The sequence below is a fragment of the Pagrus major genome, chromosome 8, assembly GCF_040436345.1.
Source record: "Pagrus major chromosome 8, Pma_NU_1.0".
Lineage (NCBI taxonomy): Eukaryota > Metazoa > Chordata > Actinopteri > Spariformes > Sparidae > Pagrus > Pagrus major.
Genome location: NC_133222.1, coordinates 2,728,071 through 2,744,733, shown reverse-complemented (window position 1 = coordinate 2,744,733; position 16,663 = coordinate 2,728,071). Strand labels below are relative to the sequence as shown.

General features: G+C 43.9%; 1 protein-coding gene across 1 annotated transcript in view; it reads right to left on the bottom strand.

Annotated features, from left to right (window-relative positions):
* The window catches only part of cadps2 (Ca++-dependent secretion activator 2), a 184,293-nt gene that overhangs the window by 49,454 nt on the left and 118,176 nt on the right, over positions 1–16,663 (bottom strand). The window contains exons 13-17 of the mRNA XM_073472131.1: positions 15,802–15,989; positions 5,175–5,276; positions 1,864–1,927; positions 1,311–1,434; positions 930–1,030 (exon numbers count right to left, since the gene is read on the bottom strand). Coding sequence (XP_073328232.1) covers positions 930–1,030; positions 1,311–1,434; positions 1,864–1,927; positions 5,175–5,276; positions 15,802–15,989 — 579 coding nt within the window. The remainder of the gene's footprint in view (positions 1–929; positions 1,031–1,310; positions 1,435–1,863; positions 1,928–5,174; positions 5,277–15,801; positions 15,990–16,663) is intronic.

Sequence of the window (16,663 nt, the reverse complement as noted above, 5' to 3'; positions counted from 1 at the left end):
ATGCTTCATCTCTAAATTTAAGCTGTGACAGCTTGTGGCGGCGCTCCGACAAAAAGCCTCTAATTTGTAATTAACATCAGAGCAGAGATTCAGCGGTCGTCATGGCAGCGGCAGAGCGCGGCCCGTTATTAATAGCTCAGAAACAGATGCCTGAGCGCCACGCTGCCACTTAGGGCCGATCAAACTGCCACGTCTCAACACCTATGATTGATCAGTTTTACACCGCGGCGAAGAAACGCCGCGTGCATATGGGCCGTGGGCGTTGTTTTCATCGTGCCTCCGCCGCAGATGTTAATGCAGCGCCGCCACTTGCCGTGTCATCTGCCACTTCAGCGTGAGCGCTGCCAACAAAGGCAGAGGGAAGAAAATGGACAGTTGCTGCGAAAAGTGATCAAGAATGTTAATGAAATGATCAAGCGACTCGTGGAATCTTTGCTCCCGTCATTCAGAAGAGAAAAGAAGGAGAAAAAAAGAGAGTGGCAGAGTTAAAATGTTCCTGTAATGAATGTGACACAAACAAGACGGAGAAGTCGTGTTTTCTTTAACTCGGATAAAAGTTTTCACACCATCAACACTCGAGCTCTTACTGGATTCATGGTTCAGCCCGGGTGGCCTCCAACTCAAGACAGGGTCGTTAAAAACATATAAATGCATCTTCCATTCGGTTTTATTTTATTACATGCTTTTAGAAGTTCACTGCCTTGCTCAAGGGCACCTCGGCACTGCTTAGGAGGTGGGTATTCTTGTTATTATTATTATTGGTGATCGCTCAAAGGTTTGGAGGTGCTACGTCCCACCACAACTTGCGATTGTAGAATAAAAACAAAAGGTCGATGAGAAGTCTTCACGTTCGCCACCTTTCAGAAACCAGCACATTGTCTTTGCACAGTGTGACGAGCTCTCTGGCTCTAAAACAATAAATAAAATACCTCAGAGTGATGTTCGTCGTTCTGCTGCAGGACCTCGATGCAGAGCTCTCCCAGTCGCATCATGTCCTCCAGCCTTTTCTCCGGAGCCGCCTGAGTGTCCACTGAAGGTCCGAAACGCAGCACCCGGGACGGAAACACAAACATTCAAACATGACTACATTTCCCATAAACCTCAGCTGATGGTTAAACCACATCGTTCACCACCAAACGCTGCTGGTATCCTGCTCCTGAGAGGATTAACCCTTTGGATTCTAATGAATACATGAATTTCCTCACCCGCCACTTGCAGGACAACGTTTCTGACTGGCAGGGACTGACTGATCTGGGGTCAGGCACTACGAGAACTGAGCTGACGTGAATCGTTAAAAATAAACCCGTCACCTTTGATCTGAGCGTAGTCGATCAGCTGACTGTAGTTGATCCGAGCTGATTTTTCCAGACACTTCTGCACCACTTTCTTCATCTCCTCTGGAGGAACGGGAGTGGTGATGTCCTTCATCAAAACCTGAAACAACCACAAACAACCACATCTCAATGAAGCTGCAGTGGTTCTGTTCAGGGTAGAACAGAAAAACAGAACGGTTTATCTGACAAGCTGTTAGTTATCACGCAGGAAACACTCGGAGCTGACCAAAACCAATACTTTTAGGCCAAAGAGTTAAAGCTCTTCATCAACTTTCCTCATGTAGAAAATCACTTCTTTCTCAGTTGATATTTAGAAAAGTACCAGGAGGGTCCGAGCCCGTTAGGAGCTGCAGGAGACACATTGTGTGAGGTTAACTGATCTCTACGAGCTCATGATGTGACAGATGTGGCCTCTACACATGAACTGAGATCCTGAAACATTTTTGAGCCTCTGTGAAAACCCACACAGGAAGTTTGCACGAATGCAACGACGTTTGAAAAGCAGAAGTAATTAAATGTGTTCCTGTACCCGCTCCTGCAGGGAGAGCGTCGCCTTCAGGGCCCCATCTGGTCGTCCGAAGGGAAAGCAGTACCTACAGATGCAAAAAAAAAAACGTGGGCGGTCATCACATTTAGAAACAATCTCAAGGACGACTGCGTGAAAAAAAAAAACAGAAGAATAAGAATAAGAAGAATAGGAAGATGGAAGCAGCGGCAGAAAGACGTCAGTCAGCGTCAACAGATGGCTGCTTCCTTTCATCTAATTACACTGATGAAGGAAGCTTTTCTCACCTCCAGCTCCATCTGAGCGCAGGCGAGGCGGTTCAAGGAGGTTTCACGTTGCTAATTGACAAGTGAACAGAACTAAATAAACAAAGGCACGCGGTCACGCAGGTCAGCCATTTATTGGACAAAAACCTACAGGCAGATGTCCTGTTCCTTCACGCTGACACGAGTGGGAAAAAAACAAAAGAAAAAAAAATATAACAAAGTTAAAAACATTATCGGGACAGACTTCAGTTCATGCTTAAGGTAAAGTCACGAGTTCATGATGTTCATTTAAATGAAAGATTCAAATCCATTAACGAGCCGGAAACGTGTAATGTTGTTTGGGGTGAATATAATTCATTCACGTTCATTCGTCAGTCGGTGACATTTGCAGCAGGAAAAACTAATTCTCATCTGTGAAAAAATGTAAATTATTAAGTTAAGTAGTCATTAAGTAAAAATACCAACAGTGTTTGTGTGGAGCCTCACAGACAGTCACAACACTTTACCTTGACTTGTTGCGTATTATTTAAGTAACTGAGGGTTGGTTTTTTTTCAGCTGCATATTTGACAGCTTCTGACTTCTCCTCTCTACATCTGAACACAATCATCTGAACGTTCTCCTCCTCACATTTTCAAAACAGACTCGTTACTTTAGTTTGATGCATTTGAGGTGAATTATTGATTATTTTTATTTGGCGTCATCAACCTATCAGAGCACATCACGCACGGCAGACGCAGCGAGACGAAACAAAGACGTAAGAAGACGTGAACAGACAGAGAGGGAGGCTGGAATGGGGAGAAAAGGCGTGTTAGTGTCTCGTATCTGCAGAGAGTTTCTTATTTTCTCACTTTGTTGCTGCTCGGACGCTTTACCAACCCAACATGTGGCTGTTTGACGTCCTGGGAATGAGACTCAACAATCAACTATCTTTGTGGTGCGTTCAGGAACAGCTGGGACAAATTACGTTTACTGGAGTAAAGAAGTTGAATCAGTACTTCTACTTTTGCCAGAGTCTGTATCTGTACTTCTACTGGAGGAAACAATGTGTGGACTTCATCAGCCCTTACAAAGCACATACTGTTACATGTAGTATGTGTACTGCAGACGGTAGCTTAGCTTGACCCCATCAACCCCATCCAACACCTTCAGGATGAACTGGATCACCGACTAGGAGCCAGACCTGATCGACCGACACCAGCGCTTGGACCTCACAGTTGTTGTCGTGTCTGAATGGGATCAAATCTCCGCAGAAGAAACGCAGAGCGGAGGCTGTTCAGGTGTCCACATACTTATGTCCATGTGGTGTATACTTGGTGTTAGAGGGTTTGTCCATGACACCAAAATAAACAAACTTTATTTCTAGTTGTGGAGAGACTCGACTGTTAAATGAAAGAACAGATCCACAGCGATGAGTTGGTCTTCAGATAATCTCCTCCCTGTGTAAGACGGGATGATAATCATTAAAGGCGGTAAAGACGAGCAGCTTTAGTTAACATTTATAACCTTAAATGAATGTTTAGTGGCTGAGCTCAGCTTTAATCTAAACCAAACTGTGGAAATCCTGCTCTTGTCCGGGGGACATTAGCATAATCCCAGCATTGTCCCGGCCATTGTTTACCAGCATTAGCCTCTTGTCGAGGTGAGTCAGTAATGACTCCCGCTGATCGACCCCCCTCCTCGGCCCCGACCGGCCCCTCCTCTCCACTCTGGGGCCAGATGGAGGGCCCCTCTCAGGCGTGAAGGGTCTAAAGAGCCGGGCTTGGGGACAGTTAATGGCGCAGGTCCATTCAGACGAGTGTTGCTCAAGGTCTCGAGGCTGTCGCTTTCACACCGGGCTGACAATGTGTTCACACGGCGGCGGCGGCGCTGAATAGCAGCACGCAGATGCAGGGAGGTCTCATCAGCCGCCGCCGACGCATGTCCTGCACCTGTTGTGTGCTGCTGAACGGGCTAAAAATACCCAGAGTGCCCGGGTTTATTATGATGGAGTTAAAGGAGCATACCGCTGGTTTTATATGTTTTGGCCGTTTTTTTCCTCGAATCACGTCACGTTTAGCAAAACATGCTGTCTGTCAAAGTCCATCGAAGCAACCTGCATTTGAAGGGTCACTGATTACACAATGAAAGACGAGAAAAAGACACACAACAACACAACATATTCGCTCTCTTCCCTCCATTAAGTAAAGAACAACACAGAATCAAACAAGTCAATCCTCTGTACTTGACGAAGAGACGTGTCAGGGTTGTAAAAACGTCCTTTTCTTGAAGCAGCTAGGAGCAGCATTCATACTGTGTTGATTTTGTTGGCCCCTGTGGACAAAAGCTGCATGAGCCTCTTCTCATAAACATCTTGATCAGCTTTGTTTTGGAAGCGAGTGAAAGAAAAGCCACAACTTATTGTATATAATTAATATTGTATATACTGGTTCAAGCTGGGATCGCCAGGCTCTCGTGCTCTCTTCCCTCTCGTCCCGGGGCGATCGCGTCTGGTCCGGTGGTTGGAAGGACGAACTGGGCAGCGAGCATCTTCAGATCCTCTGTATTTAATCCACAAGCTGCCAGTACTGGCCCAGTTTAACCCCTCATCCTTCCCCAGTTTCAGCCATAATCACCAAATATAACGTTAATAATAAGATTATCTTTTGCATTACTGAAGTCAGATGTTGACACATTTATCTCATCACAATATCAGGCATTGCCGTATTTTTGTTTTACCGTCTAACTACTACGCAAGTTGAGATGATGATGATGCCCCTGCAAACATCCTGTGTCTTATCCAGGTTTCTGATTTGTGATATGATGTTTACAATCGACCTGATCAAAACATGAAGATGATGATGATGCTGTTGCACATGTAAACACACTCAGTGTCTGTGGAAGGAGAGCTGACGAGGCTGCTGTTAATGTCTTTAATGTGATTTTTTTAAAATATTCTGAGCAGCTCTAACCAGATGTCAGATACTGGAGAAGTAAAACCAAAACTATTGAAGTGATGGATGTGTTTGAATTCCCACATGGTACAGAAATGAAACCCTCTGGCTTTCACAAGATCAACAAGATGTTCATACCTGAAATGTGTGATCTGGTTCTCCAGCAGAGCCATGAGACGACACCTGACGGCCTCAAAGTTCTCCTTCTCCTCCACGCTCACCGTCCCCATCCCATCAGGCCTGAAGGGACACAAACATCAGACACAGGACGCAGTCAGCTGACTTTCATCTTCACCTCTGGACTACAGATCAGAGACATAAATCAACCAGAATCATTTCTTATCTTGTTTTTACAAATACTCAACACTACAGTGACAAGATATTTAATGTTTTACCTCATCGACTTCATTTATTTATTTTTTAATATGTGCTTATCGTGATTTCAATGGTGGCAACAATTTTCAAAGATGTTGGGACAGGAGCAATTAAAACCTGTTTGGATCATTCCACAGGTAAACAGGTGATCGGGTTTGACGGAGCATCAGGATATTACTACATGGGCTCAGGAACACCTGGTAAAATAGTTGTCGGTAACGATGCTCCCTCTCTTGAGTGATGTACTTGCTCGTTTAGCCGGGATGGAGGCGCCTCCTGTCACTGGCTCGGGTACAAACGAGCTACAGTCACAACTCAATTAGGCCATTTAATTGGACGGCTGCCAGTCCCAGTACACAAGCACCAGGGGAGAATCGATTTATTGATGGAAGTACTGTATGTCCAACTCCACCCCGGTAGGTGGATATGCAGCGTTTCAGCTAGTTGCTTCTGGACCTTCACCCAGTTGACATCACATACCAGACAAGTTAAGAAGCGGCTGCACAGCGAGCGGTGAGAACATGGTCCAGGAATGTGTATTTCTTGCTCTAGCACTCGGCATGTTGATACCTTCGTCGCCATCTTCTTTGTTTGTTTTTCAAGGCTTCCTGCTAAGGATTTATGCCACGGACGACTTCCGGGTCAATGCCCGGCGCGGGAACTGTGGTGCATCTGCAGAACACAGGGGCCAGTTCAGGTCCGACTAAGGCGTATACATGAAAGAGCAAATCGACTTCCAACAGCATTACCTGGGTGTGTTAGTCCGACTATGAGAAATTCGATTTAGTACGATTTCAGTCGGACTAACATGTTTACATTGACATTAAAAGTCTGGTCTAAGAAACAGCTGATCAGTGTTTATGTTTGCTAAATCAGAACGTTGTTTCCATCTCCTGTAAAGTGCATTAACTCTTTTTGGTAAAAGGCAGAAACCACCTCAAAGAGACTAAAAACTGTATTTGCAAAACTAAAGAGGTTTTTATGACGTTTCCATCAACAGTCTTTAATGCAACACGTGAATGGAGACAGAGTCAGTGAGTCCAGTCTGCAGTTCAGCTCAACACACTGGTTAATGAATGCAGACATTCATTACATCAAATTACACAAAATCACATTAAGTCAAATTAGAGCTTCACCCTCCGCTCAGTATGCTCTCTCTCTCTCTCTCTCTCTCTCTCTCTCTGGTGAGTTGGTTAAACGGCTTTTACACATCAATCAAAAAATGAATAAATTGATAACTGAGGAGTGCGCACTGTGTGAATGACGGCTGTGTTTCTGGCTCTAGTGTCCGACTGGTTGTCCCCGCCTGCAGTGGGAGGTCAACAGAATGTGGAGAGCGGCTCCAAAACCAGCTCCCACACTGATGACCGGATCTGCACAGTTAACATTAAAAGCAGATACAAGTGGTGCCAGGCTGCCAGCCTGACAGGATCGCCAGGCAGCATCATTTTCTCTGGAGATTTTGGCAGACAAAATAGCACAGCGAAAGTGAGGTTTATAGGGAACCACTCTAAACCCAGATACACCAAACTGACACCAAAGAACTAACGGCAATAAAAGGGAAACTGCTGCGCCGTCTCACGCCGCCCGAGTCTCTAAAAGCTGCACTTGAACGCACCGCGAAGACTACGGCTGATGGCTAACCAGCTTGTACGTTCTGGGAGGGAAAAACTCTCCGTGCCACCAGGTGGCAGTAGTCTGTATTCGTTATTGAAAAAAGGAAACCGAACACTCATCACACCACTCTCGCTGATATAGCCTCTTCTCATTGAGATCGTATCTGATTAAAAGTTTCAGATGGCACCGGAGAGGCCAGGCGGAGTGATTCAACACGCTCAGTCGGCCGAAATGCCACTGACGAGGCCCGAGAAGCGCCATCAGAACTAGCCAGAACTAGATGTCACTGATTGTGCAATTGACATTTATGATGATACATCAAAGTAAAAAAAACTTGTCTATTGCCAGTTTAGTGTGAAACATTTGCAGAAAGTAGCTTAACAGTGGTTGAAAAAACAGACAAGTAGAAGAAATGAACTTGTAAATAAGACGAGTGTTTCTGTTAAACGGGAAACAAAAAATATGAATTAATTTAGAAAATAGTATTTAGAGATAGAAATATAATTAAAAAAAACAACATTTTATATGATAAATATAAGCTTGTTTCAAATAAAGGCCTGGGTTGTGGTTTATTTACCTCTACTCTGGAAAATAAAACTCTTTTCCACTCTGAGAATTTGAATTACCAAACATCCAACCCCGGAGACCCCTCTTAAAAAGACGTCATCGCTGCAAACACCAAAACTTTTCTGATAGTAGGTTAAAGGTCCAAAACATGAAGAAGTCAGAGACATGCAGGTGATGTTGGTGCAGCGATCTTCTTTTGTTTTTCATATGAAAGCATCTACAAAAGTAAAAAAACTAAAATGAAACAAAATGTTGAGCCTGTTTTTCTGTCTTTGGTTTTCTTTCTGACAAGTTTGACTGGCTTGTTTTCACCAAACTAACTGATAAAGCAGCCAAACCCTCCACACTGACCTCAAAGTCAACCAATCAAACAGAGAGCTGCTCAGGCTCCTCTTCCTCCTCCACAACTCATCCTGGCCAGCAGGAGGAGAGTCGACAAAGAAAAAACTGTTAGTTGAGCGCTTCATTAATGTTTGTAAAGCTTTCATTCCCTTCTTGCCTTCGTCTGAATAGGCACTCTGGTAAAAAAGAGGAAAAAATGCAATCAGTACCCAGAGCGACCAGCCTTGACTTTCTGGGCTTTCTCTGTGCAGCTGAAAGAGAAAAGAACCCTCTCCAAACGGCACTTGCGGTCGCTGGAGGGAAGAAGCGAGGAGGTTGTCTGTTAATGAGTTGTTCTTATAAAAGCCTTCGCTGGTTCAGCCCCTGACCGCCGCGCCTCGAGTACCAACAACTGTGCCGAGCTCCTCACGGCGTGTTCCTGACTCTCCGAAGTAAAAAAAATGAAAAAAAAAAATGAGAAAAAATAAATAAAAAAACATGACGAGAAAGGAGAAGCTGAGAGTCTGACGCTCTGCAGAGAGCGAGCCAGGTGAGATGAGGAGAGTGAACAGTGACTGATTATTACTGTGAATTATAAATATTGCAATAATAATAATAATAATAATAAACGTTATTTAACCAGGAATCACTGAGAACAAACGTCTACTTGACAGCAAACAGCACGGAGAATATATAAGACAGACGTAACTCATCGATAATGCAGCCTGGTTATGATTAAATAAATAAATAAAAAAGAAAGAAATGCCAGAAAAAAATGTAATGTGATGCTTCAGCATTGTGTCATTTAATCCCAGATAGAGAATCTGAACATAAAATCATAAAATAATATAATTCATAATGTAATTTATTAGATAAAGTAACACAATGATACAGAATTACATAAAAAAGCGTTGTTACATCAAATAAAAATAACATAAGATACAATATTAAATAAAATAACTGCAGAAAAAACTAAAATTTAAGCTAAAATATGTGAAATTTCGTGACAGCAAGTTACATAAAATAAAATATAATTCAAATATATAAAATACATTAAATTAAAATGAAATATAAACAAGAATAATGTCATGTTATATAAAGATATAATAAATCTATCACAGACTCGTGTTACACAAAATTGAATAAAAATACAGAAAATACAATTAAATAAGAATAAAGTTTCAGAAAATAACTCAATTTTATTACATAAATAAAAAAATGGAAAGACTAAAATAAAAAATACTGTAATTGAACGACATTAAATGTTTTTTTTGGCATGTTGAGTTTCCAGAGGAACAGGTTGGTGTTGGGAGGGTGGAGGCGGGTGAGGTGCAGCGTGACAACAGGAAGTGGTCGTGTATTGTGCGAGAACATCGGCGCCTCTCTTCAGCTCCACTCTCCTCCATTTGTTCTGTAATGAGAGGCAGCTTTCTCCGCACAACAGCACTTGTTAGCACAACTTCTAAACCCTGTTGTTCCCCAAATCTGTCAATTCATTACCACACCGCCCCACCACCACCATCACACCACCCCCACCATCGCACCCCCACCACTTCCCACAACCCCTATTTAACAAGCACCAGTTAATCCTGAGGGAACAGAGAGCAGAGTTGTTGGGAGGAGCGTGTGTGTGCTCACTCATGTAAAGGCAAGAAGAAAAGCTCGCTTTCATGTGGGAGCAGCCGACGGGACTCGCTGCGCTCCGGGACGACGAATGAAGACGTGAGGACTTCGATGACTGGATGGATGTAGAGGTGGAGGGGCGTAGAGGTGGAGGGATGGATGGATGCCCCGAGGCTCCAAGCCCTCACAGTTAATGCCAGCTGTCCTGTAATCCGAGTTGTTCATCTTCCTCAAACAAAGAGTTTTGGTTTCATGTGCAGCGAGGTGGCAGAAAATAAAACTGACTGATCAGTTTTGCAGCTCTCATGTTACTTGTTACACTACGGCTCAGTGTACGAGAGGTGGAGCTCGACTTTTACTATTTTTAGCGCAAATAACTTTCAATTACTGCGTCTTTTTTTTCTATAAGATATCAGTTGACACTGTCTCGAGACATTTAAAGAAAATGTTTAATTAATTGCCTAATGGTTGTTGCCGCACTGAAATATTTAGATCTAATAAAATGACTCAACTAGCGATTCTTCTATCACCGATTGGTCTCGATTGCTGTATTTTAATAAATTGCTTTGACTTTAAAATGGCAGAAAATAAAGTGAAAATCCGTCATCACGTCCAAAGCGACATCCTCAAATGTCTCGTTTTGTCCAAAAAGCAGTTAAAAACAAACACATTCAGTTTAAAATGATACGAGACGAAGACAGGAAGCAGAAAACATCCCAAAACTGATCATTTTTTCATTTCATTAACTCAGATTTCATCTCTAAAAACAACCTCATGTGCTGACAAAGTGGAGGAATTTTGTTTAGAGGTTCCAGTTTTTCTCCTCTTCTTTCCCTGTTTGTACACACAGACGACTCTACGGACCGAATCTTTAATCATATCAAAGATTTTCCTTATTTTAGTTGTTTTTAAATTCAAACAAGCATTCTGAAAATAAACCCAACAACAGAGGTCTTCAGTTCTCGTCTTTTAAAGGATTATAATGAATGAAGTGCAAGAATTTCCTATTTTGCCCTCAGGGGTGATTGTCGAGTTGTTCTCCAAAAAGAGAAAAAAAACACACCTTTCGTCTCGGTGCTGGTTTTCAGGACTGATCTGTGCAGGTTGTGGTCACAGGCAAATCTAGAGACGACTGAATGGAGAAGTGAATTTTCCAATCGATAAAGTTGCACAACAATGCACCATTCCAGCACTTTATGCTGCATTCCTGTGAAAAAACTCCAGAAAGGAGAAATATCACAACAGCACAGATGAGATGAAGGTTGCTACTTCAATCACTTCAGTGTGTTGGAAGCTGAAATCGTCACAAAGAGCTCATCAGGAGCTCTCGGGCGACATGTGACGCTCCCCTAAATGTCACTCACACCTTCCACTTCCTCTGAATCGAATTACGGCAGAAAAAAACAAATCGGACGAGGCAACAAATTGGCTGGAAGCCAGACGTAAAGCGCGGGCGAGTGTGTAGAAACACGACACGGTGTGGTGTTTGGTTTGGTAGCTCTCCGTACTGTGCCATTAAACCCAGTCAGATGTGTGTTCATGCTTGGAATCACACGGCCGAGTTGGGGAGCGATGCGACAGCTTGTCGGGGTTCAGACACATTGTTGCTGCTAAATGAAGCGAGCGCGTTGGAGGCGAGGCTGCTGTCAGCGCTGCTCCGGGGCCGTGGAGGGGGGGGTGGGCCCGTGGAGGGGAGGAGGGGGTCTGTAGACTCAGGTTTGTGTGTTTACACTCCATGTGGCTCAAGTGTAAACGATAAGTACCATATCCGCCCGCGGGATCCTACCAAACCCTCCGGCTGCTCGGTTCTGATGTCAGTTGACAGGAGTCGTCACGAGTCGAGCTCTGCGAGCAGCGTGGCAGGGTACCGGGGGTGGACGCCACTTCACCTTAAGAGGTGTGGAAAGGAGATTAAGCTGAGTGGCAGGTGATCATGTGTGTCACCTCTGTGGAGACGGGAGGTTGTTGTGTGAAGGGTTGGGGGAGGTAAAAGCTCCTGTCACATCCCGCGTCAGTGTGGTGGAGACGGCTCGGCGAGGACGAGATCGGACGTGACAGGTGAGAGGGAGGCGAGCGGACCCGACGCCCCCGCCTCCCCCCTCCGGCTCTGGTAATGCTCCTTTAACCCCGATCCCAGTTCAAACACACCCGTCTCATCAGACCCACACAGACCGGTACGAGACAAATCAAAGTGTCAGCGCTGCGTCACCTGCGCAGGTGTAGCTGTTCCATCAGGTCCGGCGCCACAAAATAATAACGACCTCAACAGCCACATGGACACTGATCATTTCAGATGTCTCCTGATAAACTCAGGTACAATTTAACAGACTTGTTTTTACAATACAGTGTGACGTCAAACCAGCTGTCTGACATAGATACTGATGATGCAGCTTGGAGCTTCTTCAAAATCTGAATAAAACTGTCTCAAACCACGCTGAGCGAGCTGGTTTTAACAATCAGGCTCCGATCTCCAAAGCTTCTGCGTTGCATTTTTCATCTATAGGATCTCAAGGTGCAGCTGGGAGGAGGAGATTGTTGGTTTTCCCTTTGAGTTGAGAGTGAGTTGCCGCCTCAAGTCAAGGAGTTGAAGTATCTTGTGTTCTTGTTCACGAGCGAGGATAAAATGGAGCGTGAGATCAACAGGCGGATTGATGCGGCGTTAGCGGCGATGCAAGCGTGGTATCGGATAGTTGGGGTGAAGAGGGAGCCGAGCTAGAAGGCAAAGCTTTTGGTGGATTGATCTATGTTTCATCCCTCACCTAGGGTCGTGACAGAAAGGATGAAATTGCAGATATGAGTCTCCAAAGTGAGTTTCACTAGCAGGAAATGGACGGATAGATTTCATTTGCGTGACGAAACAAAGACGTAAGAAGACGTAAACAGACGGAGAGGGAGGCTGGAATGGGGAGAAAAGGCGTGTTAGTGTCTCGTATCTGCAGAGATTTTCCTATTTTCTCACTTTGTTGCTGCTCGGGACGCTTTACCAACCCAACATGTGGCTGTTTGACGTCCTGGGAATGAGACTCAACAATCAACTATCTTTGTGGTGCGTTCAGGAACAGCTGGGACAAATCCTACTGATTCTACCTTTAACTTTAATAGTCTTTGAATTATATTAATATGACGTGAGCTTCAGTTAGCTTTGACCACAAATGTCCTTCAGAGGGAGACTTTTTACTCTGATACTCTGAGTACATGTCAGAGCCTGGACTCTATTACTTTTACTGGAGGAAAGAAGCTGAATCAGTACTTCTACTTGAGAAAGAATGTGTGGACTTTCGCCACCTCTGGCTTGTATTCACTATACAGTTAAATGCACTGCAAAATCCTTAAGACTTGTAAAGTAAAGAGAGAAATGTGTTGTGTTGAGAGAAACTGCTGTAAAACATGAAAAATGTTGGTAAAACACTCTAAACAATAAAGTGTTTGACTGCTGAAGGATTTTCTGTGTGAAAACACTTGGCAGCGTGACACAGAATCAACCAGTGGACGTTGGGGGAACAGATAAGTGTTTCTTTTTAAAAAGCTGTTTTCACTCTTGACATCATGAAAAGATAAAAAAAGGCCTAACCTCAGCACCTGAGAATAAACGATCATTGATAAAACATAAAGAAAGGAGATGAAAATGTGTTGAGCCAAAGTCGAACTCGTAAAAGAAAAACCAAAGTTATGGAAATCTTTCATCACACAAAGAAAATGTAATCATTCTTTTGAACTTGTGAATAAAAACATATATGTAGAAGTTGACAATGACACCTATCTAAACGGATCTTGGCCCATCGAGGGTTAAAAAGTCTCCAACGAACCTTGAAAATCTGACATCACCCGTGGGAGGCTTTTCACATATCAGAAAGATATTTACATCTTCAATGAAGGTTTCTCTCCGTCAGAACAGAGGAGAGTTTTCATGAGAAAAGCACAGTCTGACACTCTCAATATATCGCCTTGAAGTATTAGTCAAGTACTCTTCTGTTGATCATTCTGTAGCGTCTCTCTTTGTCCTCTCTGCCTCCTGACGTAGTTTTTCGTCTCTTCGAGCAGCCCTCCAGGGAAAACTTGAGTTCTGTAATTAAGTTTGTTTTTTTTCCACCTCCGAGCCTGCCAGCCATCCAAAACCCTCTTTTTTCCCATCCACACCCACTCAGGCAGCTCCAGGAGCCCTGAATGGGCATCAATTATTCAAATTAGAGCTCCAACTGACAAAAAGCCAATTCTAGTACCCCCTCCCCAGCCCCCAACCACCCAATTTATATCTGGCGATTTACTGGAGAAGCTAATCATTACACTTTCTAATTGACTAAATGAGTCGACAAAGAGAGAAAGCACAGATATCAGTAATTACCAGCCGGGGAGTCAAGCGAGGGGGCTGCCGGGAGTGAAGTGGAGAACTGAACTGCTGGAGCGACGCTGATGCCAACAAGTGGCTAAAAGACACTGCTGCTGCTCATATAGTTTACTGGCCATCAGCGGAGGCCTGAAGGTGACTGAAGCCAGGCTGCCCTGAAAGGACGGACCTCCCAGGAAAAACTGGAGCGAGCGTTTCAGTAAACGCCAAAAAACCCGACATTTGTTGATGTTTAAAAGACAAAGCCCTGGAGCGGCGCTATTAACCTTTAATCAGACATATTCTCTATGAGTGGTCTCAAAAATGCTGCTTAACCATGACAATGTTTTTTATATCCGCAAAGAGGTGTTTTCCTTTCACGCATGCCGGAAAGTGTCCGGTCATGTGACGCGTCTGACGTGTTCACCGTCACCTGTGAATGCGATTGTATCTCCAGTCGTTGCCATGAACGCAATCAATGCTGAGATCTTGAACCTGTGACCCACCTCTGAGTATTTATCTGAACGGATCTGAACAAATAAATGAATTTGCTATTGACGGCGTCGAGCCTTTTAGTGCGGACGATCATTCTCGTCCTTGGAAATACTTTGAGAAAATCACATCCAGCTTTTAGGTCCATTCATTTAACAAAACACACAAACGAGAGTCAAGATTATTTTGTCAAAAAAAGTATATTATGTTTAAAGTATATAATAAAAGAAGTCTTCAAATACATTTAATATAAACTCGTTGACCCTCTTTGTGTTATAATTCTCACAGTTTGGGTGAAATCTGCACCCAGAGTCGACTCATTGCTTCGACTCGCTGTAACGTGTCTTTGGAGAGCGCTCAACCGTCCAGACTTCATGATTGTGTGCCACAAACGACGTCTGTAAAGTGTGTGGAAGTTCAGACATTTGGATTCAGACTGTGTGTGGCTGAAAAAGAGCATCTGTGCTCAGTGAAGAATACAGAATAATGTAAAGTTCAAATTACAGTCTGCTCACAGAAGTGCTCTGATGCTTTACGCACAAAGTAACTGAGCATATTCACGTACGTCCACTGAAACGGTATCATGACTCTGTTAATGTGATGTTATAACACTGAGAGTGAGGGTTTAGTTCACAGTGTAATACAACAGATATCAGCTGCAGTTTGGTTTAATGTGATGCTGAGAACAGAGCGATTGTTCAAAACTTTTTTGGTGATGCCTTCATGAAGGATGAGGTCATCACTGCAGACGCTGCAGGAAGCCACTGCTCAGACTCTGTAATGATCTTTAAAGCAACGTTATTTTAGTATTTGTACTTTTCAAAAAACATCTGAAGTAATGTGACGTTACGTGCAAAGTCACAGCACGCCAAAGCTAAAGTTACCTGAACCAGAGACAATAACAGCTGGCTGTGAAATGCTAACAGCTGAACCTCTGTCCAGATGGGCTGACTACAACCAGCAGGTGCATATCTTGCAACATTCTCTTCAGCTCTGTCATGATGTCTGTAGAGGCTGTTGATAGTGTCAACACCAAAAACTCGTCTGCAGCGCCTTCACAGGTGCAACATGACTTGTCGCCGCAGAACGCAGCAGTCACAGGTTGCTTTCAGGAAACTCTGTAAACCACAGCGAGTTGAGGCAGAGCAGCCGGAGGACATCAGGGGGAAAACCAGGAAACATTTTCTTCATAAAATATGATCCAGTATCACTAAAATCAGTGATAGCTGGAGCCGTGTGTGACGAAGGAGACCGATGCTCTCAACAGTGTTATTCAACAAAAATAACCATTTGAATAATTTCCGTTGACCTACAATCAAAGCCGTACTGGGAGGTTACCTCATGGTCTCTGCAGCGGTGGACAGGAACTTCACCCTGCACCACCTGTGTACCATAGCTATCGTTATCATGAGCTCAGACCTATTTTACCAGTGTTGACTGGTGTACCTGTTTCCATGGACGTGGGAGGCGCAGAAGGCGTAGCTGTAGTGCAGCAGCGTGGGGTCGACCAGCACGTTGTTCTCTGAGTAATCCATCAGATCCTTCAGGTAGCTCAGGTGACGGTGGCAGCCGCGGACGCCGTATCGAGCGCAGTACTCGTCCAGGACGAACACCTGACCGGGACTGAACCAACCCTGGAGAAAAAAAACACACGAGATGTTTGGAAGCTGACCCGCAAATTACAATTTTCCCCATTCTTTCATTTGAGAGCGACCTTTTAGTTTTCTATTCAGCCTTTAAAGAGGCTTTTTCATGCTCAACAACAAGCAAACTGTAGGAAATAACCTTAAGATGAAGTTCAACTGTAAATCTAAGAACATCTTAATAAATCAGGCCCCACTGGTCTCCACTGACGGCTGAACAACCATGCTGAAAGATAACCAAGACTCCTCCCTCACAGCTTCCCGTTACCACGGGAGACGTTAACACACTTGAACTAACATCATTCACCTTTTGGCTCCACAAACTCAATAAATATCCTCGATACTTTACCACAATTAAGCAGAGAAGTGTAAAGGTTAACCTTTCAACTATTAATTCTGTGAGTGGAAAAAAAAAAAGAAAAAGAAAAGAAAAAGAAAGTAAAGGTGTGGAGCGACTGGAACATCCTGAGATGTTCATTAGTCCATTCAGCCTGCACGTAATCACTAAATTAGGCATGAAACTTACAACGCTAATTAAGATTCCTCACGGAAGGAACATTAACAAATTAGCACCTCCGTCGCGCTGACACACACACACACACACACACACACACACACACACACACACACACACACACACACACACACACACACACACACACACA